The sequence below is a fragment of the Dunckerocampus dactyliophorus genome, chromosome 14 (genome assembly GCF_027744805.1).
Source record: "Dunckerocampus dactyliophorus isolate RoL2022-P2 chromosome 14, RoL_Ddac_1.1, whole genome shotgun sequence".
In the NCBI taxonomy this organism is placed as follows: domain Eukaryota; kingdom Metazoa; phylum Chordata; class Actinopteri; order Syngnathiformes; family Syngnathidae; genus Dunckerocampus; species Dunckerocampus dactyliophorus.
The window spans coordinates 22,882,729-22,909,001 of NC_072832.1; the positions used below are offsets into that span (position 1 = coordinate 22,882,729).

Genomic DNA, 26,273 nt, shown 5'->3' on the forward strand with positions numbered 1-26,273 from the left:
GCTATTTGGTAATAGCAGAAGGGAGATGTACGACCAAATACAAATTAATGGAGTGGATATTGAAAAAGTGGAAGAATATAAATTCCTCGGGGTTGTAATAGATGAAAAAATGAGTTGGAAATCTCATATTAAATATATACAACAAAAGGTGGCGAGAAATATTTCTATATTGAATAAAGCAAAATATGTTCTTGACCAAAAATCACTCCACACCCTGTACTGTTCCTTAGTTTTACCATATTTAACGTATTGTGTGGAGGTATGGGGAAATAATTACAAAAGCAATCTTCACTCACTCACTGTACTGCAAAAAAGATGGGTGAGGATCATTCATAATGCCAAGTATAGAGAACATACAAACCCTTTATTTTTAAAATCGCAGATATTAAAGTTTGCAGATTTAGTACACTTTCAAACCGCTAGAATAATGTATAAAGTTAATAACAACTCGTTACCCAAAAACCTCATACAGTATTTCTCAGTCAGAGAGGAGAAATATGATCTTAGAGGAAAATTAAACTTAAAACATTTATATGCGAGAACAACGCTGAAAACCCACAGCATTTCTGTGTGTGGAATTAAATTATGGAACGGATTGGGTAAGGAACTCAAACAAAGTACAGAGATGAGCAAATTCAAAAAACAATACAAGCAGTTGATGTTTGCTAAATACAAGGCAGAAGAGTCTTGATCATCACAATGATGTTCTGTCAGGTTTGTTATTTTTTTTGTTTTGTTTAAAAAAAAAAGTTTTGTTCTTTATCCATATTTATTTTAAATATTTATTTATTTATTTATTATTATTACTAATATATATATATATATATATATATATATATATATATATATATATATATATATATATTTATTTATTTTATTTTTTTGGGAGTCTTACTGTTATCTATTATGCATTATTCTGACTATTACAGAAAACATGACATGGAATGCAGGAAGTGAACTACATGTACTGTACTAGATGTAGAATGGATGGGGGGTAGGATTAAATAAGATTTGCTTCTTCCTACTCCTTTTGGACATGTGGAACTGTGAAAAAATTATTCATGAGATGTATTCCATTGGAACCTTCATGTTCAAATAAACTAAACCAAACCAAACCAAACCAAAGTTTGGACTCCCCTGGTTTCATCGTTGTTACCCACGTAGAATGGTAGCTCGATGTTGTGTGTTATTCATCTGTTACGTGTTTATCTTTATCTGAAGAAGGTTGAATCAAGGCACCTGGACTCTTCTTGTTGGTTGAAGACGTTTCACCTTCCATCCAAAAGGGTTCTTCAGTTCGTAATTTTAGATGTGGAGTTCCCCTCTTTATGTGTCTCTGGTGGGTGTGTCCCATGGGGATGCTCACTACGGACACAAGCCAGGGGTCATCAGAACACTCAAGGACAGAGCGGAGAAGACGGACAACAGAAGACGGAAGGAGCAGACACACATCGCAAAAGCCCTTTCCAACTGTGGATATTCAAACTGAGCCTTTGTCAAATCTGCTAGAAGGTTGGCTACACCCGAGCCTGAGTGCGGTGACACCTTATGTGGCTGTTTGTCAGAGAAACTCAGAAGGATTTTTTCCAGTCACAAAATACAAGAGGTATAATAATCCGTTTTCATAACAATTGGATTTGTGTCACGATTTGTGGTTTCCAATATGATTCAAGGATGATCTTGGTTTATTTAGAACGAGGCGATCCCAAATGATTCCGTAACTTTAATGCGATCAATACAAAAATAGGATTAACAGAGGGTGGTATAGCTTGCTATGATTAATTGCTTACTTTAAATGTGCAATCCAAACCTGCACTTTGCACCCAAAGGTGAGGGACATTATGCAAATTCCTCAGCAAATGAATGTGGTATGGTATCTTCAATTAGGTGTTGAAACTTTCTCACCTATACGGGCAGATGGCAGCAGGGGCTTTTTTGTGCTGCTAATCCTCCTGATCAGAGCAGCCATTTGAAAGAATGGTGCAACAACTAGCAAGAATACACAAATGACAGAAGTTTTGCAGTGCACATATGTCTCTTGACCTGGACACGCCACGCTGGATGATGACGTCATTAGGCGTCACTGCTACTGGACCGTAAACTACCGTCTAGAGCCGTGCATAAATCCAATGCTTTATTTCCTAGTATCGATTCAGTCGTTCAATCGATTGATTACCTTTTAAACGATTTTAGATTGATATATGCCGTCCAGAATGGAAACTAACACAGATCGATATAGTTGGATCATAGGAATCTACATCGACACATCGATGTAGTGGATGAATCGTTACACCCCTACAACAAACCACTTGCATTTCAAACCCACCAACACCCTCAGACAAAATCTGGTTCACCCAAAGGACAAAATCCCAAAAAGAAAACTCTGCAATGATGTTTCTTCTATGTAGTGAGGAGTGCAACGATGTCTACATTGGTGAACTCATCCAACCTCTACACAAACGTATGGCACAACATAGGAGGACAGTTCCTTCAGGCCCAGAGTCAGACATTCACTTGCATCTCCAAAAGGAGGGACATTCCTTTGAGGATGACGACATCCAAATTCTGGATACAGAGGAGAGTTTGAAAAGAGGTGTGAAAGAAACCATTTACATCAAACTTAAAAGGCCCTCTCTGAACAGAGTAGGAGGTTTACGTCATCACCTATCGCCCGCTTACAATCATGTCCTGACATTTCTCTCCTGGAAGTTTGTCGGGTTCTAGGGGAACAATGGCCACTAACAAGTTGTTTTGCTGCCAGCCAGGTGAACGACCCATCCTCATGCAAGAGGGTTGTTCACGGGCTACAACAACAACCCATAGTGACCATCCACAGGGGACACACCCACCAGAGACATATAAAGAGGGGAACTCCACATTTAAAATTTTAGAATGGAAGAAGCGTTTGGATTGAAGGTGAACCAAAAAGAGTCCTGTTGTCTCAATTGAACCTTCTGCGGATTACCATCACCCGGATGACTGCGAATGTACACAGACATAGTGTTGAAGACTGTCCTTATGTTTGCTGTGGGGGTCAAGCGAGTTGTTGGCTCATGCTTGCAAATGGGAGAGTATCCAATACAACTACATTGCTTCTGCCATCTACTGGCCGAAATGTAAATGTGAGCAGGGGTGAATAGATAGTGCTAAAAACAATAAATAAATCATATATAATGCTAAATCTTTCTGTGGTGGCCGCCTCAAATATGTGTGAAACACTGGTATTATTCCTAATACTACAATGTCTTTAGATCAAGGGTGTCCACTGTATTTGACTGTGCTGTCTGTGCCCTGCATGTGACTGCGGTCAGCTGAGTTGGCTTTGGCTTTAGTGGGCAGCAGCTCCGGGCACAGACAGCCTCTATTAGCCGACTGTCTCCTGCACTCTCCTCCTACAAACTCTCATAGAAAAGAGGCAGTGTGTGTGCAAAAAGTCCTCACAGCGTGAGAAGACATGCACTGTTTGTCTGATTCCATACAGTATTTTGGTGCCTGTGTGTAGTTGGCTGAATGCCACTGACGTCTGCACTCTCTGTCTTTGCAGTAAATGTGGGACACTTCCGCCTGAGAGCTGCTTCTTCAGCCTTATCTGCAGCACAGGCTCATTCATGGGTAAGGCGTCCTGTGCACACACACAAGCTCAATCACACCAGTATTTTCATCATTAATTCTTTCGCCTGGCAAAGCAAATGAAGATTGTAATCATCCATAAAAACGATAAAGAAGCTGAAACAGGCATGCCGGGATGTTTTTCTCCATCAGTGTCCCCGTGGGCACGTTGCTCAACATACCCGCTAGCAAATAAATGTTACTGAGAAAAAGCAGTACAGTTTTTACCATAAGAATTAAAAACAAATGTACCCGAGCACACGCACGTGCGGTAAAAGTGTGCACTTAAGTAGACCCAAGGAAAACACGCATACTATCATATGAAGCCATGTGCTGCTCCAAACGTTTTTTTGTTAGTCTACACGTGCTGTTCCTTGCACTAAGTGCTGGTTCTGACTGCCCTGATGGAGTTAATGTTTCCCAGCTGTGTTTCAGGCATGCTGTGTGTACATATACGTGTGTGGAGGGGTAAGGAGAAAAGGGGGGGGGATGTTCTTTCCCATGTGTATTCACGAGGAGTCTGGTATTTACAGACAATGTCATTGGATGTCACCGGGCTATTGTTTGATGCAGTAGCAGCCATACATTCACCTGCAATCACATGTATAAAATTGTATAGTGTTTTTAATCATTTATTCCTCTACGACTTCTTCTTAGTCCGACTCGTTTGTTGTCTGCTAACTCATTTCTCAACCGATTCAAACCAATCCAAAGTCAAAATGATCAAGGATTCAGCTCGTTCAGGACACATTGGCTATCATTCAGGAATTTTCAAAAAAAAATTACTGTAATTTAACTGTAAATTTCTGTCACAATTCATTGAAAATGAATGGGCAATTTATTTGGCAAAATCATTTTACATTTTTTTTACATTCACATTCATTTTACATTTTTTCTATAATCCATCCATTTTCTATGACGCTTCTCCTCATTAGGGTTGCGTGAGTATGCTGGAGCCTATCCAGGCTGACTTCGCGCAACAGGCGGGGTACACCCTGGACTGGTCGCCAGCCAATCGCAGTGCACATATAGACAAACAACCATTCACACTCACATTCATACAATTTACAATTTAGTCACCAATTAACCTAATATGCATCTTTTTGGAATGTGGGAGGAAACCCATGCACCCACGGAGAGAACATGCAAAGTCCACACAGAAATGCCCAAGGGAGAATCGACCCAGGTCTTCCCGATCTTTAGACTGTGACTGGGTGGCCAACATGCTAACCACTAGACCACCGTGTGGCCCACATTACCATAACACTTGGCTTATTCTACGGAGCGACGTGGCTTAGGAGGTTGAGTGGTTGCTGGTTCGATCCTGCTGTAATCATTCAGCTTATTTATACATTTCAACGTTCAGTCTCCATTTTTACTTTCCAACATTTCTAATTCCACCGTTATAGTCAGCTCATTCAGGACACGTAGGATACCTATCAGGACTGTTCTAAAATTTGACACATTTTCCATAATTCAGTATTTCCTGTGACATTTTTCTCCATTGAAAATAAATGGACAATTTCAGTATCACCCCCCATTGGTGGAAATAATTTTACATTTAACATGAGCTGTGTTTATTCTGCGCATGGTGGCATGGCTCAGGTGGTAAAGTGAGGCAACCTGATGGTTGCTGGTTCAATCCTTTGTCTGTGAATAGATTTCAACACATTTCTAAGATATTTCGTGAAAAGATGTGTGAAAGCACGCAGTAGGCGACACATCCCAGAAGACATTTGGAAAGATTGACAAGTTGCTATTCCAACCCATTTTAAGGCCCGTCCAGATGTCACCAAGTTTTACTGCTGCTTCAATGGACAGGTGATGTTCACACACATTCTGTCCCCATCTTGGACAGAACTCATAATGGGCAAATGTACATTTTCTGACCACTGGCTTAAAAAGCCCACATATAAAGACTGGTTGGCTAAAGAGCCCAGGTGGACACAAAAAGCTGAATGCAGACTTTGTGTTATATCGTTTGAGGTGGCGGCGTTTGTGAGTCATATGCACCAGTCGTCTGGCCGCCACCTCCTCTGCAGCATCGTTACGTTATTACGGTTTTGACTCAACCCTGCGCAAGATCAAGACCGACAATGTATCTGGCTTTTATCTTTCTTTGTATGAGCTACATTACCTAGCTGTAATCTCCTGGAAATTATATGGTGACATAATGGCGTAGCTGTTCAGAATAATGAAAAAAAGATAAATTCCATAATTTATTTACATGATACACATCTATGTACTGAGTCTGGAAAGAGTATGGAATTTTGAAATGTAAAATTCATTTAAAAAAAACTGTTTTGCGCATTCACACGCATCTTTTACTGAAATTGTTTCATCTAGTACAGGGGTCTCAAACTCAATTTACCTGGGGGCCGCTGGAGGTAGGGTCAGGGTGAGGCTGCGCCGCATGAAGTATTGGGAGCAGGAGTAGGAATCTCAGGGTACCATACAATACGGTACGCCAGGGGTCACCAACGTGGTGCCCGTGGGCACCAGGTAGCCCCCCACGACCACATGAGGTGCCCGGAAGCCTGCTTTTCATTCAGGTTTTCAGTTAATAATGAAAGAACAGTAGAAAGAAATGCATTAATGTGAGTTGTGGACACCAGCATTTTGTTCATGTTCTGGTAAAACAAGCATATTCACTTTGTTTGGGTTTAAAATAAGCTTTGAAAATAAATGTTACAAAAATGAGTAGCCCTTAGCCATTTTCATTTTGTAAAAGTAGCTCTCACGAGGAAAAACGTTGGTGACAATGCATGGCTCACAATAGCGATAATATTTTGGTACAGTGATAGGGTGAACCAAAAAATAAAGAAATAATTTCATATCTTGTATTTTGCTGCATTCAGCTGGGATAGGCTCCAGCTTACCCGTGACCCTAATGAGGCAGAGCGGGATAGAAAACGGGTGGAAGTTTTGCAGCATATTTTAACCAGAATGCAAGCAGCAGTGCTACAAAACGAATGATAGTGTTTTAGTGCAACATAAGCGTAAACAGGATTTTAGTTTAGGTGTCTGACAAACAGTGACGCTGTTTTAAACTCATTGAGAAAACACAACGTCTCATGTCTCTCAGGTAGATCACCTCTATAAAGTAGAAGCATACCAAAATTAAATATTTAGTGTAGTAGTGACGTGTTAACCGGAAAGAGACAGATGACCCGATAAGATTGAACAGCATGATATAACGTAAACTAAACACAAAGTCTCTTGATTGAACTTGAATAGAAAAATGAAAATTTCTCCTACTAGACATAGTTCTATCCGCGAGCATGGTGACGAACGAAGTGGTTGTGCATGTCTGTCGTGGCACCCGTGTAATGTATTTTCGTCAGATACTTCTTCCATACTGCAATGTCCTTATCCAGCGCTGTCTCGTCCACGCTATAAAAGCCTAAGCGAGTCCACACTTTTGATTTTAACTATGCTGGTGTGGCATTCCATTTTTCGCGGGTGTATTATGCGCCATTTGTTCATTTTTGCTTCTGCTTTCATTTCTTCTTCTGTGGTTTCCGCCCAATTTTCTGCCGCTGTTGCGAAGACCACCTCCTAGATGACATGGAAAATGCTTACTCGACTCACTGAGAACGGTGATACAAGTTTATAGCGGCTATATTTGAATAATAATAATAATAATTAATAATAAACGATATATGTGGCAAACGGTATCGATAGTCCTTAGTAGGGTTTTGTCACAACCCTAATCTGGAGTAATGCTGGCGCTTAGCATGCACTGAGGCACTTGTTGCTGAAGTTATGTGTTTAGAGTTGATAATGATTCCCCATAGTAGTAGTTGCTCCATGTGTGTGTACTTACCTGTTACATGTAGTGCTGTCATTTTTTTGCGGTACCACCACAATTGTTGGTAGTGTTCTGTCTCGTGACTCCCCACTGTTTATTTCTCTGTGACAAGCTTACTGTTAGTTCAGTGATTGCTTATGCTTGCTTTTTATGAGTAAAAGTGGCCTTGCTCAGACCTCAGACAGTGTTCTTACATGTCAAGCCGCACAATATGACCCGGTGGGCCGCAAATGGCCCGTGCGTTTGAGACCTCAGATCTATTATTTGAGTATTTTCCGTTTTTCCAGGCAGTGTGAAACGCGGCTCATGGATCCGTGAATGTGGGTTAAGTTGACACGGTATGTAGTGGTACAAGCCTATTGTAAATAATCAGCACTTAGCTTGTTAGCCTATTGATTTATGAGCTCAAGGGGTTAACGTGGACTTGATGAACCGATTGCTCCAGTTTCCACCTTTTCGCCCGTACAATCCTTTTGAAAACAATGCATGTATTATTTCGCCGCATACCTCCTGTGAGAGAGAATGTGTTTGGGTTGAAACGGATCCCCTAGTGCGGGAGGGGTGACAGTGGGGTTTATTTAACTGTCAGGTGTGGTCCACTTGATGCCACTTTTACGGGAACGTGCATTTGTGTGCTTGTCTGTGTGTTTGCTACAGTGTAGTATAATGATGCCAGAGTTGCACATTACAGTATGACACAAAGAGCAGGACTGCAAACTATTTTGGGGGGGGGGGGTTTACCATGACACTTGTACATGGGCCTGTCACGATAACAAATTTTGCTGGTCGATAATTGTGCTACAAATTATCGTCAATAATCGATTCTATCAATAGCATTTTTTATAGACCATTTTTTCATTACTTGTCATGAGAGGTCATGAGAGGTGTACTACACATTTGAATCACTTTATGGTACTCAGATATAGTGTACGGTGTACCTGTGTGAGACATTAGCTTGACACAGAAGTTGCCGGTATGTATGTTTTTGCAATGTAGCCGCTGCTGTTTTGTTTATATTTGCCAAACAAACGCCTCAGTAAGCGTTGACTGTCGGAACGAAGGCTCCGCTGCCCGAGGCACCTACGTCGGTAGTTGTTTGTTTTTTTTCAGCTGAGTAGGCTGCCGGTGTCGGTCATCAGTTTTCATGCGCTCATCATGTTCATTCTGTTTAAAACTGAATTGTTCCCACATTGTGGTTGTCGGCTGTGGCATTTACTTCAAAAACCACCTCACCGTCGGATGAAGAGTGAACCCTCTTGTCATCCAGCCTGTGTGGCACAGAGACGAGCAGATGAAACACACACATACAGTACATGCACATGACAATTGATCAACGGCGTCATAATGATCAAACCTGTTTTTTGTTTCCTTTTATTGTTCAATTAATTGATTTATCGCTTATCGTGACCGGCCTACATGAACATGTCATTATTGTGGAAGCTGTGGGAGATAAAAAAAGTAAAAGCAAAACAAATGTTTTTTTTTAAATTTTAGCAAGACGAAGCCCTTTGAGTGCTTGTACTTGTAGATGGGGGGGACAGCGGCACCAGGTGCTCGCTGAGAAGCGCGTTACGTGCACTAGTTGCTAGCACTGATCTCTAGTGCTACATATTCTTATTCTCTGGTGTCGTATTAGGTGTGTTAAGAAGCAGAGCTACGATGCCATCTACTAGGCCACTACAAATAAATGAATGTATGGGAAACACTGAAGAGAGCAATTGTTGAATTTTTAAGTCAGCATGTTACTTCCTGGCCAAGGTTTCCTGAGGTTCGAGAAAGTACAGTATAATTTGAGTAGGTGTGTGATTTGGAAGGCGATCAAAGCTCAATCTTTGTATTTAAACAAGTCCCATTCTTTGCTGTCACACAGGAGGTTCTGCAGTGTCTGGGATTGCAATTTTTGGGGAGAAAGTGCATTTGTTAACAGTGCATCTGGAAAGTGTTCAGTCTTCCACTTTTTCCACATTTTCTTATGTGACAGCCTTATTCCAATATTGATTTTTTTTTACCCAAAAAAAGTCTGCATTCTGAAAACACAATAACTGAGCCGCCTGCCTAAGTCACACTGTTGACATAGAGCAGGGGAGTCCAGACTTTTTCCAGCGATTGCCACGTACTGAAAAGTAAAAGGATGCAAGGGCCAGTTTGATATTTTGTAAAGAAACACATGAAGATATGCTAAGAAGTTATACATGTTTCAAGAAAACAACTGCATCTCAGCTTTGTGATATAGGTGAAAAAGCTGATTATTAGTATCAACTTCAGTCTTTGCTCTTTTTTCCCATTTTTGCTACTACTGTTTGTTTTTATTAAATTTCCTAATATTTCATCTTTCCTCTTATATAATAAAAAAAAGTTATGACTCTGGATGCTCTGATCAGGGTTTTATGCCGGCAATTCCGATACCATTAGTGAAATCGGCCAAATACAGATCATATGGATCAATTATACATTTTTCAATGTATTTATGATGAGTGCTATTGGCCAGGGCTGCTGTTAGACAATTTAAGTGCCACAGGCAAACAGGTATTATTAAAAAATAAAGTTTTGGGCAGATTTATTTTGTTTGTTTTTTGCCTTTATTTTTGTGAAAGGCTTTTTGTTATTCATCTATCCATCCATTTTCTATACCGCTTCTCCTCATTAGGGTTGCGGGGGCATGCTGGAGCCTATCCCAGCTGACTTTGGGCGACAGGTGGGGTACACCCTGGACTGGTTGCCAGCCAATCGCAGGGCACATATAGACAATACACTAGGTCCCAAACTTACGAACACAATTGGTTCCAGACGACCGTTCTTATGTCGAATTATTCTTAAGTAGGGGAAAAGGTAATATTACCAATGATATAGGTACTACATGTACGTGTATACATATACAGTATATGCGTATGTATGCAAATATAAGTTTGGATGCAGTAGTAATATTAAACAAGGATAATTAATAAAAAAACAATAATAAAAATGATATAATACGTAATGATAAATGTTATTTACCTTTGACGAGGAGTGGTCGAGCATACGTCGTTGTGGTGGAGTTGGAGGAGGAGTTATTGGGAAAAAAAAAAGGACAAGTCGTCATTGTTAGACTCTTCTAAAAGAGGTGGTGTAGAATTAAGCAGGCCTATTAACTCTTCATAAACTTTAATCACACGCTCTGTCCGGTTGTATAATTTAGCTTTCCATTTAGCTTTATCTCCCCAGCGTCTAACTCTTCCTCTGTTGGTCCCATTAGCTCTAACGCTGCCTCTGTTGATCCCATTAGCAGTGTCACAGTGCCCTCTACTGGTCAAGCATGTACAGTAGCAGTAGAAATACTGATTGAGCGACTGACTACAAGGCAAAATAAAATAAAATATAGACCAGTCGGCTTGTGTTCGTATCCGCGAATGTTCGTAAGTTGGGGACCTAGTGTATTGTTTTATTTGAATCATGCTAATTTCATGTGGGTTTATAACTGTACTTGAGGTCTCAAAAAATCAGTGTTTCAATGTCATCAACTTTGCTGTTTGTTTAAGGTTTGTTTATTTTGTGGTCATCTAAGATCATAACTTTTCTTATGTGGCCTTGCTGTTTTTTTAAGTTTTGCTTGTGTTCAATACCAAGTGGCCATCGACTTTGGTTTAATATGATAAATGAAATGAAAACTATGAGGGAAGAGCTTGTCCAGACCCTTTGAACGGAGGTCATTTATGCCGCTTCCTATTTGGATGCGTGCATTTAATTCTGTAAGAATCTGTAACTTGTCCGCATGACGCGTCCCCCAGTGCACCACAATAAAACTGCCTGAAGAAATACAAACATAAACATGGATGCACTTATGGAACATCACGGGTAAAATATTTCTTATCTGGCCGAGCGTTAAACATTTTACATAACTGCCTAATGCCAGCAAGTTCATGTGTCCTCATCTGTAATGATTAAAAAGTCATTTTGTAGAAAATGGAAAAGGTCCGCAGCTAGCCAGCCAGTCTGCAGCAGAGACTGAAATGCCATAATCTAATGCAATAAACCGCTGTTGACTTACTTATCCCTTCAGTGAGACCACATGTTCCCCATTTTATACAGGAGTAGAGAAAAAAAAAAAGATAAGATTGTTTACAAGCAAGTAGGGATGAAAATCTTTGTGATAGACAATTCGATACGCATCTGGATAGACAGGTACCATACGATTTATTTTTAAAAATTAAATTAAAATAAAAAAACTGATATATTTTAGAAACAAAGTGATTCGATTCAGAGTACAAACGATACGATTTGATTTGATGCGATTCTACAGTTACATTTGTATAAAAGGAGCCAAATCTATAAAAGTGGCGTTTGTACAATATTTTGTGTAAAAGAGCACATCATATCCCCAAGCAGGCTGTAAAGCAGTGGTCCCCAACCGATAACTAACTTTCAGGTGCAACGAAAAAACACTATTAAAAAATACTAATTTGTAAATAACTACATAGATTTTTATGTAAATGGATATACATTTTGGAAATACGAGACATTATTTTATTAAAAAAATAATATAGGTAGAAATACCCCAGTTGTGTATTTTTATGTTTGTTGCGACGGTCCTTGAACGCACCATCTAACTTTCTCCCACGGTGCACGGATAGACTACTATCAGGGTTTTAAGCGTAGCCACCACACCTTAAAAATGAGAAGTTTTTTTTCCAAACTTGAAAACAATGTTAGGTAATATACATATTGTATGCATGGATGTATAATGCGATACAGCTTATTATTTACACACATATTGACCACAATTAGTTTGAAAACCATTTAAAATATCATAAAAACGTTTCACTGCGCTTTATGTTGATAAACATGCACCGGCATGTGTGTGTGACCAGATAAAAGTGTGCTATGCGTCTTGTGCTGACGTTCACTTTGTTCCTTATTATCGAATTATTGAGAGAATGAAAAATATTTTGTAAAATGTGTAGGCAATTGACGACAGCTTGTCGCAGGCTAAGCCTAATCTGTGACAGCGTGTGTGATTGCTCACGTTTCAATATCATTTCGCTTTCTGGCATCTTTGTTTACACATTTTGCCTGGCTCTCATTCCCTTTCTGGCTGCAGTTAGCTAGCTCATTTTTTGTCCCACTGGGATGCTACAAGTGGCTATCATGTTCATGGGGTACATGCTAATTTATCTATTTAAGTGTCACTTAACAATCTTGCTCTCTGGTTAGCATTATAATACTTATGGCTTGTCTGCAAACACTAGGTGTGTCTAAGTTGTTCAACATAAACACATAGTGTGTCCAGCTTTAGACAGTGATGCTGTCACAGTGGTCTCCAATAGGTAGCTCGTAGCTCACCAGCTGATGTTCAGTAGTTCACCAAAGAATATTTGCTTCACCTCTTAGTACTTTTAAAAGTGTTCCATTCAAACATGACACCTGTGTTTATTGACAAAGGAGCAAGCACACTGAGTGGAGATGTGCTTTGTAAATAAAGTGCCATTTAAATGTTGGCAGTCACATAAAACACACAGATCACCTCTCCTTTCTTTTTGCCCATGTAGTTTTAATAGTGCTGCAAGTTGGATACACCTGTGTTATCACAACCCTGGAATCTGAATTTATACTCTTTGTAAAGGACAGATTTCTATAACAAGAATATTTAAATTGTTATTTTATTCTGTTAATTGTGTTCTTTTGAACTTAAAAATATATTATTGAGCAATTTCCCATGTATTTGTATTACTTTAAAATAGGTATCAAGTTCAATTTACATTTGTGTCTAATAGTAAAAAATGTCGTACTTTTGTACTAGTCACATAGTATATTGGACTAAATCGTTGCAGTAACAAAAGGAGACTCGACATTTTAGACTTTAAGTGCTCTCAGCAACTTTGCCATTAAATTAACAGTTTTGCAATGTTCTGCGTTCATTTTCTGCTGGTTGCTGAAAAAAGTGAAATAGTTGAAAAAAGTGAAAAAGTGAATAAGTTAATGAATAAATAAGTCCTAAAAAATTGTTGTCAGAATAAATAAAAAAAAAAATTGCAGACGCAGCAGCGGCGTGACACAGTTAGATTGCTGTAATGTATGCGTTACTACTATTTACATCCTTTTCCTTGTCAAGTTATGGAGCACGTGCAACAGTCCCTTTTGCCAGCAGCCCAGGCTCTCGTGTTGGTTAAGAGACGGACTGTCAACCGCAATACTCGGTGCATTCTCTACAATCGAGTAATCTAAGGATTTATGGGTTATTATCGTTCTAGGAAGCTGCTACCAATGCAGCCGTATCTCTCGCTAGTCAACCCGGATATCCGGTCGCATCGGTTTATCGTTCACAACCCTACAAGCATAAAGATGCTGATCTGTTTTGTTTTTTTTCCCATGATTGTTATCGAAAATGTCAAAATACTCTGCCGAGGCTATTGCGCTTATGACATGCATACTACACAATGGAGATAAGAAAGCTTGCTAAAGTATAGAAAATATGTGAACCTTACATCTTACACAATGTTGTATATCAGCAGTAGTTTTTCTTTCACTTTTGCTTTAGGTGGTTATGATTCTGTTTATAGCAAATATTGTACATCTGCTTGAAACAATTTGCTTTTGCTTCATCTCTTTGGGTTTCTGTTTCCGTCCGTCTTAACATGTGTCTTCTTTTTGCACGCTAATACCGCTCCTGTATTCCCTGCAACGCTCAGTGAGTCGCTAAAAGCTCGACAATTGATAAGGAAGCATGATAGATTTACATTGAAGTGCATATAATTAACAGAATTGTTGTTTAGCTCAGTGACAGAGATCTTAAAAAAAACACACACACCGTTGCTGTTTTGCATTTGTTTGTACTAAATACAGGGAAAGGATGACAGTAACATAGAACACTCCATACTAGGGCAGGGCTCGGCAAACCACGGCTCCGGAGCTGCATGCGGCTCTTCAGCCTCCTTGTTACGACTCCCTTTGCCGAGCACAGTGATTTATTTTTTTTTAACACTGAAGTAGGGCATGTAAATTTTCGAAAAGGAATGTGAAATATCCGACTCACAGCAAGTCCGGAAATACATCTAGACTGCGTTCTGACGCTCTGATTGGTTGAAAAATGGACATTTTAAGTTTCTCATAATATTACGACTTTTAAAAAAATTATATTGTGTTATTCTTGTAAAATTAGTACTTTTTCTCATACTTTTAGATTACAGCTTTTTTCTCTTAAAATTATGACTTTATTTTTATAAAATTACTGCAGATTTTTCCAATTTGCTGTTGTTGTTTTTTTAGGTTGCTAGATTGGTAAATTATATTTTTAGAAAGTGCTGCGGGCCAATAAAAAAACTGCTAATGGCCCCTGGACCGCACTTTGGGCACCCCTGGTGTATATAAACATATGGTATGAGCATAATAATTATAATAATAATAATAACAATATAAGAGTGTGCACATGGCAACTTTTTTGTTGCAGAAGTATTTGTAATGAATATAAAAGGCTTATAAGCTGTTATTACAGTTGTGACAAGGTTACATAACGTGCCCCATCGTTGAGTTGTCTTCCTGTGACATTTCCAAATCCCGCCAAGTGTCGACAAGCACGGTCAACAGTGTTTCCTCAGCGCTGCCACGCTTGCCATGACTATGCCTGTTTGGCACCGAGCGACCTCCTAATTCCAGACTCCTACAAAGAGACGCTGACAACAGTGTAGTCTGCAAGGACAATATATGGGCTGCGTGTCCCCTCTAATTCTTTACACCCGCTTTTTTTTTCCTCTTCCTCCTCCCCTCGCCTCCGTGCCCCACTTTTACAGAGGCCAAGTCGGCCCCCGTCAGCAAAGGTTCCAAACAAAGAAAAGAAAAAGTCACGGGGGGCTAGCGTCTCAGTGCAGCAACAATACCGCCAGTCACAGCCCATTAGCCCATCAACAGTCATCTGTCTAGTACAGTGTACTCCATTTCCCTTCACCTTTTATCTTATGTAAGCCTGCCACCACACATACACACACACACGCACACACACACACACACACACTTGCAGCATTCCCACTTTCCCGCCACTATCATTTTCCCGCCTTGCAAGAGTAATTCCACTTCCTGCAATTTCCAAACAGCTTCCAAGAAAGTTTTGTGTTTCTTGGCTTTAATGACGTGCACTTGAGTCAACACTGACATTGAAGCCAGACTCTCTGACATGTTTTTCTTCTATTTCTACTACAGTAATCCTCTACCAGAGCATGATTGCGTACTTGCCAACATGGTTTTTGTACCTGGCACACATTTTGACCCCTGAATATGCTTGTGTGCTTTGCTGCTCTCCAGACACCCAAATATATGAGCAAAAAATACATTTTATAGAAAATAATTATGCTTTTATGTGCAGGAAATTAGAAATGAGGAATGGAATGGAAGTTATTGTTGATGCAGACTTCCAGTATACATCCTGGCGAGATGGAATTCAGTAGTGTTTCTCACCCTGTTTGTCGAATTGCTGGCACTCGCAACTTTCTTTGGCCCCATGGCGGGTGATTTAGCAATCACCATAAAAAATGTATTTGGACACTCTGCAATACAGGACAAGGCACACAGTCTATTCGGATGTATGAGTGGATGAATTTTATCTACATTATTTCCTTTGGGAATAATTGCCTCTGTTTTCATACTTTTCCTTTTTGTGGGAGATGCACGATATCTTTTTTTTTTTTTTTTTAAACCAATCCCAATAATTTTCTGCTTCTCAAGACTGACATGATATTGATAACTGATAACTTTTTAATGTCTACTTTTTAAAATGTAGATTTAACTGTAGTTTGTGCACACCTGGAGCTAAGAAGGACTTGAACAAATTTGTATTTGACCAACTGTACCTGTTGATTTGTCATTACATTACTACTACCACGTCACTACGACCGGAAGAACCAGAGTATAGAGTGGAGCGAGCCACCAGCTGTGGCCCAGCAAAGTGCACTATATTCGAACACATGCTCCGAGTAACCGGTGTGCCGCTACAGGGGTCAGGAGAACCGGAGTATAGAACGGGAGGTGCCACCTGTCGTGGCCCAGGAAGGTGCACTGTATTCAGGCACACTCTCCGACCCCCCGATTCACTTTGGAAGTGAATGTTTGTTTACAAGTGAGCTCAGGGGAAGTTACGACAGGCCGTTAAACGTTACAGGCAGAAGAAAAAAGGAGCGCTTGATTTGGTAACCCGCACAGTACGGGTAATCACGTCTCATTGCAGCATTTTTTTAAATTATCAGTTATCGGAGCTATTTTTAAGGTTATCAGATTTATCATTATGACGTCGGGGCCGCACGGTGGTGAGTGGTTAGCATGTTGGCCACACAGTCAGGAGATCAGGAAGACCTGGGTTCGACTGCGCTTGGGCATCTCTGTGTGGAGTCTGCATGTTCTCCCCGTGCGTGCGTGGGTTTTCTCCGGGTATATTGTAGAAATATATATATTTTTTTAAATAGCAAAAATTGGAAAATAGAAATAATCTTTATAAACAAATCATTTTGGTTTAGCCTTTGCGCAAACTAAAAAAAAAAAAAAAAGCCCTCATAAACACTTTCTCATTTCCTCAAGGTTGGCATGTGTGTGACAGTCGCTTGTCTCTTACAGTATGTGTTTTTACATCTTCTTCCACAGTCATGGTGATCGTGCTGCTCCGCTATGCCCACGTCATTGAGAAACACCAGAACTGCGTGCTCAACACGGCGAGTCTCTCCACAGGCTGGATCTGTGCAGCTGGACTCATCATGGTGGGCAACTTCCAGGTATGTTGCAGCCAGACATTGCCAAGAATCATGAGCTAATCCAGCATAAAGTCAGATTCAAAACAAAGTGCAACAAAAGTACAATTTGGAATTCTTCCAAAATTTGTCCAACAAAAAAAAAACCTTGTCATGCGTGATGCGACTTGAGAAATCAGCTCAATGAGCATCAAGTATGTTTTGCTTTTATGTTATGCCACAACAAAAGAGTGCTAATGATGGCAAATAGGAAAAGTGTGATGATAACCATAGAAACAGGGCTGGAGCGCTTGTTTTTTTATACAGTAGAACAGGGTAGTGGCCATTTACAGCCCATGGCTGTTTTTTTATTGGCCCTCCGGACATTTTAAAAATAAAATTAAAACAAATAAAACAAAACCCAACAGCAAAAATGTAGAAAAAAACAGTAATTTTACGAGAATAAATACAAAATAGAGGAATAAAGTCAGAATATTAAGAGAAAAAAAATCACATAAAGTTGAAATATTAAAGACTAGGGGTGCAATGACACACTTCATGAGAACACGATACATGAGTCTCCGAGAACGAGACGAGATTTTAACTTTACTTTTAAGAAAAGTACAATGAGTATAACAAATATATGATAATATATTGCAATGTACTAATTTAATTTCTACTACGTTACACTCTTCTGCACTCTGTGTGTATGCTGGCGGCCTTGCCTCCACCCACTGAGACAAAGACACTGTATGACTGAGAAAAGGGCTCACCCTGTTCATGCCGTTGTTCTATGGAACAAACACGGCAAGGTGCTGAAACCAATGCACGGATACCCTTTTTCCACTATAGCGAACTTTGCTGTGCGCTGTGCTGGATTACTGTAAGTTTGAGTCCATGGTGGAACCGTGTTGCCTGCGAACTGACTCGACACCAGTTTCATTTCCCACTGTGCTGGGGAGCCGTGTCATTACGTCACAGGGGTTACGCCTCCCATCAGGAAGTAACAGGTCATTTCAAGTGTTGACCATTTTTTAATCAAAACACACAACTCACTGTAGTCCTTTGACACTAAACATATTTACTAACATATTTACACTAAACATATTTACAGGTAAAAATGTAAATTTAAAGGTGCAAAAATGTAAAAATGAAGGTGTAAAACATTTTAACATAAAGATTGCACGTTGCAGGCTTCGGGTGTGTGGGGATCTTGTAGCGAGGGAGGATTAGATTAGATTAGATTAGATTGTACGTTATTAATCCCACAGCGGGGAAATTTGCTTGTTACAGCAGCAAGCAAGATACACAAGTAAAGAATACAAAAATAAGATAAGATAAAAAAATAGGTATAAAAGATATAAAAAGTCCTTATTTCACATGAAATAAAAATATAGTTCTGTAAAAGTGACCCTGTTGTAAAAAGTACTGTAATGTAAACATTAAGCAAGATAAAAAAATAGTACAATGTAAGTAACCAATACTATAAGTACAGTTACAGAGGGGGGTAAAGTGACAGTGACTACAACATGATTCAGGTGGTGCAGGTGTTGTAGAGCCTGACAGCAGTCGGTATGAAGGACCTGCGGAACCTCTCCTTCTTACACCGTGGGTGTAACAGTCTGCTGCTGATGCTCCATTTCATCACCATTGTTTTCTGACAGAACGATAGTTACTTCTTCCATGACTATAGGTTTACAATGAAACTAGTTTGTTGCCGTACGCACAAATGGGAAGGGGAGGGTGGCGAGGCTTTCATTCATTCGACAATAGCAAGCTAGCATGTTAACGTTAACAGCAGGCTTGTATTTACACCCAAAACTGTGCTGTGAACATTAAATTAAACAACTACAATTATACAACTTATGGGAGTCATGCAGGTTTGACTTGTGCAGGGTCTTCTTTTGTGGTGGCCTCCAGGAAGTTCATTTAACCCATCAGCAAGCTGGCTCGCCGGCGTGGCCAAAAACTTTGTCGAGCTCCTCAAAATAAGGCATTACTCTGCTCCGACCATGGCCAGTCCTTCCTAGGTCTTTCTTTTGGTCTCTGTAGTCCTTCTTTACTTCCTTAAGTTTGTCATTTATTAGTTTGAAAGACCGAACAAAACGCGCAGCAGCCGTCTCGTCTCTGTTGCATTCCAGTTGCCTATTGGGAGGGTTCTTGTCGCTGTTTAACATTTCTTCTGCAATTATTTGGATGTCCAAATGGAGAAGGGACGGTGGGTTTCCTCTGGTGTCCATGTTTTTGGAGCATTTTCCATTGTGAGTTTGTAGTGCAATGTAATAAAGATGGAGGTAGTTCGCTGACTGTTTTTTAGGTAACCCCACCTACCTCATTACAGTTTGCTCACTCGGCCCAGCAACCTTTTGGAGCCAGAGTTGAACCAAAAAGACAGCTTCAGGTTGAACCAATTGTGGAACCATGACAAGCTCTGAGAACCAGCTCCGTGGAAAAGATACTAACACTACATTCACTAAAAGTACAACGAAAAAAATATGTGGCAGTATATTGCAATCTACAATGTTACACTCTTCTGCGCTCTGTGTGTATGCTACCGGCCCTGCCTCCACCGACCAAGAAAGTAGAGAGAGACTGTCTGACTGACAAAAGTCTCACTCCGTGCATGCCATTGTTTTATGGAACAAATGCACCAAGGTGCTGAAACCAATGCACAGAGTGAACTCCCTGCCTGCCTGTTTTGAGGTGAGAGATGAGGAACACAGACATGCATGCACATGGCAACATATTGAGGCCGGCAAAATTATCCAGTTCATTTTCATTTATTATGTGATTAATTCATTTAGTTATTGTCATCCCTGACCTGGTGTTCCTGGTGCCCACGAGAAAGTTTTTTTCTGAACGAGAAGTCTTGTCATGTTTTAATCTTGTGAGATCTTGTGACACCCGGCATGAATGCAAACAGAATATTTTTGCATTTCCATTAATAGCATGTAGCTGACAGCATAATATACTAAATACTGTAAATAATGACCCATTTTTACTGTCCAGTAAAGGCAGTAAGAAGGCTGCTTCAAAGGTGGAGTATCCATCCATTTTGTATGCCGCTTATCCTCACTAGGGCCACTGGTATGCTGGAGCCTATCCCAGCTGACTTCGGGCAAGAGGCGGGGTACACCCTGTACTGGTCGCCAGCCAATGGCAGAGCACATATAGACAAACAAGCATTCACACTCACATTCATACCTATGGACAATTTAGAGTCGCCAATTAACCTAACATGCATGTTTTTGGAATGTGGGAGGAAACCGGAGTACCCGGTGAAAACCCACACACACACGGGGAACATGCAAACTCCACACAGAAATGCCCAACGGAGATTGGAACCCAGTTCTTCCCGATCTCCAGACTGTGTGGCCAACATGCTAACTACTAGGCCACCGTGCGGCCCAAAGCCTGAGTAGTTTTACACTATTGTATATTTATTACGGGCTCCACACATGGGAGGCGACAAACGACTGCGATTAGCAAAGTTCATTGCCAACACATAGCAAACCCTGCACGTGAGAAGCGACAAACTCTCATGGCTGTGGCCATATGGCTGTGGCCACGTGCTCACATCCAGAGTGAATTACAAGTCTCCCATTGTTTTGATTGGCTGTCAGATGCGGAGGGAAAAAGTAGTTTCTAGCATTGAAGATAAACTTACATAAAATGTCAAAATTACATATATGTCAGTGTATATTAACGTAAACTTACCTGATATGTTTACTCTCTCAATGAGTTCCCATGACGCTGCTTTTTTTTTTTTTTTTGTACCTCTATATTCCTTTTTTAGAAATGTTAAACAGCTCCGGGGTGTCTGACACGGCAAGTTTTCCTCCATGCGTACCTGCTAGAAAGTACTGAGTAGCATCCTGTACGCTCATTATTTGATCAATGAAACTCCCACTGGTTGGTCCTCGTCTGGGTAACAGCAATGAAAAGCTGAACATTTTCAACTCTGTGGGATCGCGTCGCAAGCCAGCGTGTGCACAATGACATGCACAGGCACCAAATTTAACGCACATGAATTGAGCATGTCACTTGGCTGGACGGTGACTCGTGATAATCGTCGTGTCGCTCAGGTTCCATTTCAAATGAATGGACTAGGCGTGACAACGCCCATCCCATTACATCTATGGCAGTTAAGAATTTATATTGCCTAAAAGATGGCCTGTAGACTTGATAAAGGTTCTGTGAGGCCGACAGTTTGAGCCTGGAACTAATTAATGTACATGACATTATTTCCTGTGAGGAAAGCCTGATTACTAATGACATTGTGTACAAACACACTGCCTTGTGTGTTTGTATGAAGGCATCAGTTGCAGTGGTCGCATTATTCCTTCATCATAATCAATCCTTTGTTTATGACTCTGCCGTCTTTGACGCATTAACAACACGCGCATCTTGTATCCACAAGGAAGAGTCCATTAATGTTTATTAAGCCCACCCCGTTTTCATACAGCAGATTAAGTTCTTTTCAGCCAGCCTTCGAGAAAGAATCTCTGTAAGTTTAAATATTTGGAAAGCTGGCGGGATGCCTTGTGTCTGTACTTGCATGTGTTTCCTTGGAAAGATAGACGGAGCGAGAGAGAGAGACAGTGAGAGAGAACAGTTACGGGAATTTATGATGAAATGTCCTTTTGTGTTTGTGCTGACATGTTGAGCTAAAACAACAAGTGTAGAAATACAGTGGATGGAATGAATTAAAGGAAAAGTGCACTTTTTTCAAATTTTGCCCATCATCCACAGTCTTTATGTGAGACATGAACACATGTCTTTCTCTTTTCTGTGGGTTCTTAAGATATAAAAACAGCTAAAAAGAGGCAGCTGAGAATGCACATAATGGGTTTCGAAAGCCTTCTGAAAAAACCCTCCAAAAAGCGCCAACAACGCTCCGTTTACATAATGTGACCTGCATATTAACAGTGACACTCATGCTATAGCTACATTGTTATTCTTATTGTTATTGACATAATTACGCCCAAGAACTACATTGCTGGTGTAGTGACACCTTGCCGCACCACACTGGCTAGCTACTAGCCGGCTAGCTACTACTTGTAGCTTCACCACACATTTGCTCGCAACGCATCAGTACCGCGCTCACAATGCTTCAGGCCACTACCGAAGGGTAACGCTACATATTGGAGCTGCTGTGTTTTTGTTTTTGAATTTGGAGACGATAACGCTATGTGTAGCGTTACTTTCTACAGTATGTTATGTGAACTCAAAGCTCCCATGAAGGAAGTTCCACAAATGCTTCAAAATGTCTAAAATACAGCAAAATGCTGTGAGTTTTATACGTTATCATGAATGTACCTGTTACTACATGCTCACAGCATGGATGTAAAACCATAAAACCTTGTTGGAGGTTTTTGGAGGTGTTTTAATAGCGGCCTTTCTAGACAGAATTGGTTAATTACCTTCCTCTTTTTAGCTTTTTTTTATATCTTTAGAACTCACAGAAAAGAGAAAGGCATAAGGATCTTAGATGATGGGCAACATTCCAAAAAATAGTGCAATTTTCCTTGAACTATTGACCAAAAGTACAGTAACACCTGTTTACAACACAATCAAACACAGTTGGTTTTTTAGTTAGAGTTGTTCATCAATGGAATTTTCCAGTAACTACTTAAACATTTGGCAGTGGCTCACTACTGTTGTACATTCTCAGGAGGATAGGCTCGTGAACCACAAAGTCATCCTCACCTGGTTTCCGCTTCTCCTTTGGGTCCTCATTTCTACAGAGCAGCTTTACGCGAAGAGCCAGGAGGAAGTGAGTCATCAATTCTGGCAACAACCGCAGAGAGTTACCGGTTAGAGCGACTACTTGTGTGGTGCAGGCCCCCGCATCTTTAACTAAACACAGGCCTCTCTAAATGCCCCTGAGAAAATAGAGATGTAAACCATGGCAAATAAATAGTGGCACTCAACCAAATCACACAGAAAACACAAGAAAGTCAGAAAACAGTTGGGCAGAGCGAGAGGAAAACGTTGATCAAAGGAGGCAGCACGTGATGACATACCCTGCGCCGTCGTCTACTGTCGTTAGTTACATAAAGTGCAAGGCGGGACAAATGCGGTGTGTCCGCGGGTGCTATGGCTGTCAGGCGGACTGATGGTTTGGGCAGGGAGGCACATAAATCGATGATGGACAAAAACCAAAATGTACGAAAACCAAGGCAATTTTTCTCATAGAAAATTATGTTATTGTCATTAATCCACTCCAGACACCCAAAAGTATGAACGAAAAATACATTTTATGGAGAATAATGTATTAATTTAAAAATCTTATTATTATATGTGTGTATTGTATGGTGTTTTGTTATATTATAGCCGCACGGTGTTCTAGTGGTTAGCATGTTGGCCACACAGTCACAGTCAGGAGATCGGGAAGACCTGGGTTCAAATCTCCGCTGGACATTTCTGTGTGGAGTTTGCATGTTCTCCCCGTGCGTGTGTGGGTTTTCCCCGGGTACTCGGGTTTCCTCCCACATTCCAAAAACATGCATGTTAGGTCAATTGGCGACTCTAAATTGTCCATAGGTATTTATTAAGCTGTGTCTCTTTTGCTTTGCGGCTATGGCTAACTATGGCATTCAAGAACCCGCCGAACAAAGTGAAGAAAAAACATCAGTGAAGCATAAAGACATAGATGTAAAAATTGTGGGCTTTCTAACAGTGGTACATGTGTGCTTTAAATTTTATCTGCGTTATCACGTATTTATACATTTTCATAGGGTGAATGAGATGTCCAGCCATTAAATTAAATTAAATTAAATTAAGAAGCGGCATAGAAAATGGATGGATGGATAAATTAAATTAAATTAAATTAAATTAAGAAGTAAGTGCAGTAACTGCTTTAGGCACACCTTGCAGTCCAACCTACCTTGGTGTTTCCAGCATCAGCGAGTGAACTCCATCGGAGTTGAACAGCTTGCTGCTTGTTGATGTCCAAGCAGAAGCTGTAGTAATTCTACATTTGATCAAATTTTACTTAAGATTTGTCAGATCAACCCACGTAGATATTCAGACTTGTCTACACCTTTAATCACCGAGTGGTTCTATTGACACTCATTACATTTGGCTTAGCGGCCACTTCCCAGTACCAGCGATCACTGGATCCATTTCATAACACACCTCATACAAAGAAGAGAACCGTGTTGACAATTTAGCGACAGGGTCGTTATATTTAGCGAGTAAGGGTGCACATATAAGTGTTTCCTGCGTCATGCATTTATTTGGTAATTAAATACAAGCCATCAACAAAGGTGAAGAATCCGTCAACCTCCGTAACACCGTGCAATGCATCCTGAAATCTGTAAAAAAAAAAAAAAAAAAAGCCCCTGACCAGCCAACAGAGCCAATCAAGTAGAGTTTGGACACAGTCCTCCAGTGCACCACACCTTCCTGGTAAAACATACATGGGTGTCCAAAGTGTGCCGCAGGGGTCATTTGTGGAATGTGGCTCATTGCAGAAATAAAATAAACAAAAACCCAGCAAAAGTGGAAAAATAGAGCAAAAAGGCATAATATAACATTAAAAAAAATGTTGACACTAATAACTAATAAAAACACAAAGATTTGTCTTTAAATGTATATGTATGTACAATTTATGTATATGTGCTGTATATGTTGTTTTTTATTATATATATATTTGTATATACCTGTATACATATTTAAATTATAAATATTAAAGGACTGCTGCACAGCCCTGACGTAAATCGACAAAGACAAGTAGATGAGAGAAAAACAGTGAGTTGTGTTATTATTATTATTATACTTTAAATTGTTATAACGGTGGTTTATTTGGTCTCAAAAAATGTTTACAGTTACATCTTTGAGTGTAATTTGTGGTACAATAAATATTTCAAAATGCAGCTGCAATTAAAAAAAGTCTGTTTGTCCAGTCATACTTTTTCATTTTACTTACCTTCAAATTAATGTTAAAATCTTGTCTCGTTCTCTTGGACCCAATCTCGTGTATCATCTCGTCTCGTCTCGTGAGTTGGGTGTCTCGCGACACGCAGAGTGTACACTTTTAGGCGGTATGTATGTTTTGGTATTTTAAATGTAGCATAGTAATTGTGCATCAGTGAGGCGCTCAGTAACGCCCAGCTTCGCCTGCATGGTGTGACTAAGCTGCCACCAAGAGGCCGAAAGACAACTTGGACAAATTGTTATATAAATAATCGAAGTAGATATAGTCTGTCCTACTTTCCCTTCTTTGTCTTCCCCGTTCTCATGTCAGGTTTGTCATTTCTGAAGTTTCATTCGATGCAGTATGTGCCCCTCCTGCTCTCCTCGACTCCATCATTGTCTCGTTCTGCGCGCACAGTGTACACATGCATACAGTGCGTAGAGCAGTGAGGGCTTAATGCACCATTACACCATCACTTTAATGATGGCAATTAGTCACTGAGGCTGGGACACGGTGCAGCAGGCTCACATGTAAACACTCACACACATACGCTACAGTTGACACGTCACTCAGTTCATTGTCTTATGGTTCACCCATTTCACACGTTACGGAATACGTGTCAAACTCAGGCCCGGGGGCCAAATCCGGCCCAGGCTGCAATTTTATCCGGCCTGCGGAAGTATTTGGAAAATAGCATTGCCTCACGGACCTTATCAAAGAAAGTGCTTACAGCGATTTGCGTAATTAAGTGATTCCTTAGTAGTACAAACTACTATTCCTCGCATTTTAATTTTAAAAGTGGAAACAAAATATTGTGTATCGCATGAAATTCACAATCATTCTCAGTAAGGGTGCCAATTCAGACCAAAAGGAAAAATTTATAATTTAACTGTACACGACTTAAAAACGGCAGCACTTTTGCATTTACTATTACACCCTGTCTGTACAAAATAACACCTTAAACAGACATAAGACAGTCAAAAGTGATCATTTTAACTACAGCAAAGCATGCTGGGAAATGCATAAACCACCTATTCCACAGCTGCAAACTCTTCTGCGATACACATCTCACGGATTGTGATGTTTTTGTGTTGATATAAAATATTTGAGAGCGAGAATGAGGAAGTGGTGGTCGATCAACAGTCACTTTATTGAAACAAACAACCACGGCAAAATGTCAGTTGCATATTTGCAGACGGACCGGAAAGTTTCAAATTTCAAGCAGGAATGAACGGACACGAAAAAATGCACA

At 40.2% G+C, this 26,273-nt stretch overlaps 1 protein-coding gene across 1 annotated transcript in view; it reads left to right on the plus strand.

Moving 5' to 3' along the window:
• The window catches only part of zgc:154058 (Transmembrane protein 150A-like), a 66,807-nt gene that overhangs the window by 26,756 nt on the left and 13,778 nt on the right, over positions 1 to 26,273 (plus strand). The window contains exons 5-6 of the mRNA XM_054799499.1: positions 3,545 to 3,612; positions 17,018 to 17,145. Of these exons, the coding sequence (XP_054655474.1) occupies positions 3,545 to 3,612; positions 17,018 to 17,145 (196 nt within the window). The remainder of the gene's footprint in view (positions 1 to 3,544; positions 3,613 to 17,017; positions 17,146 to 26,273) is intronic.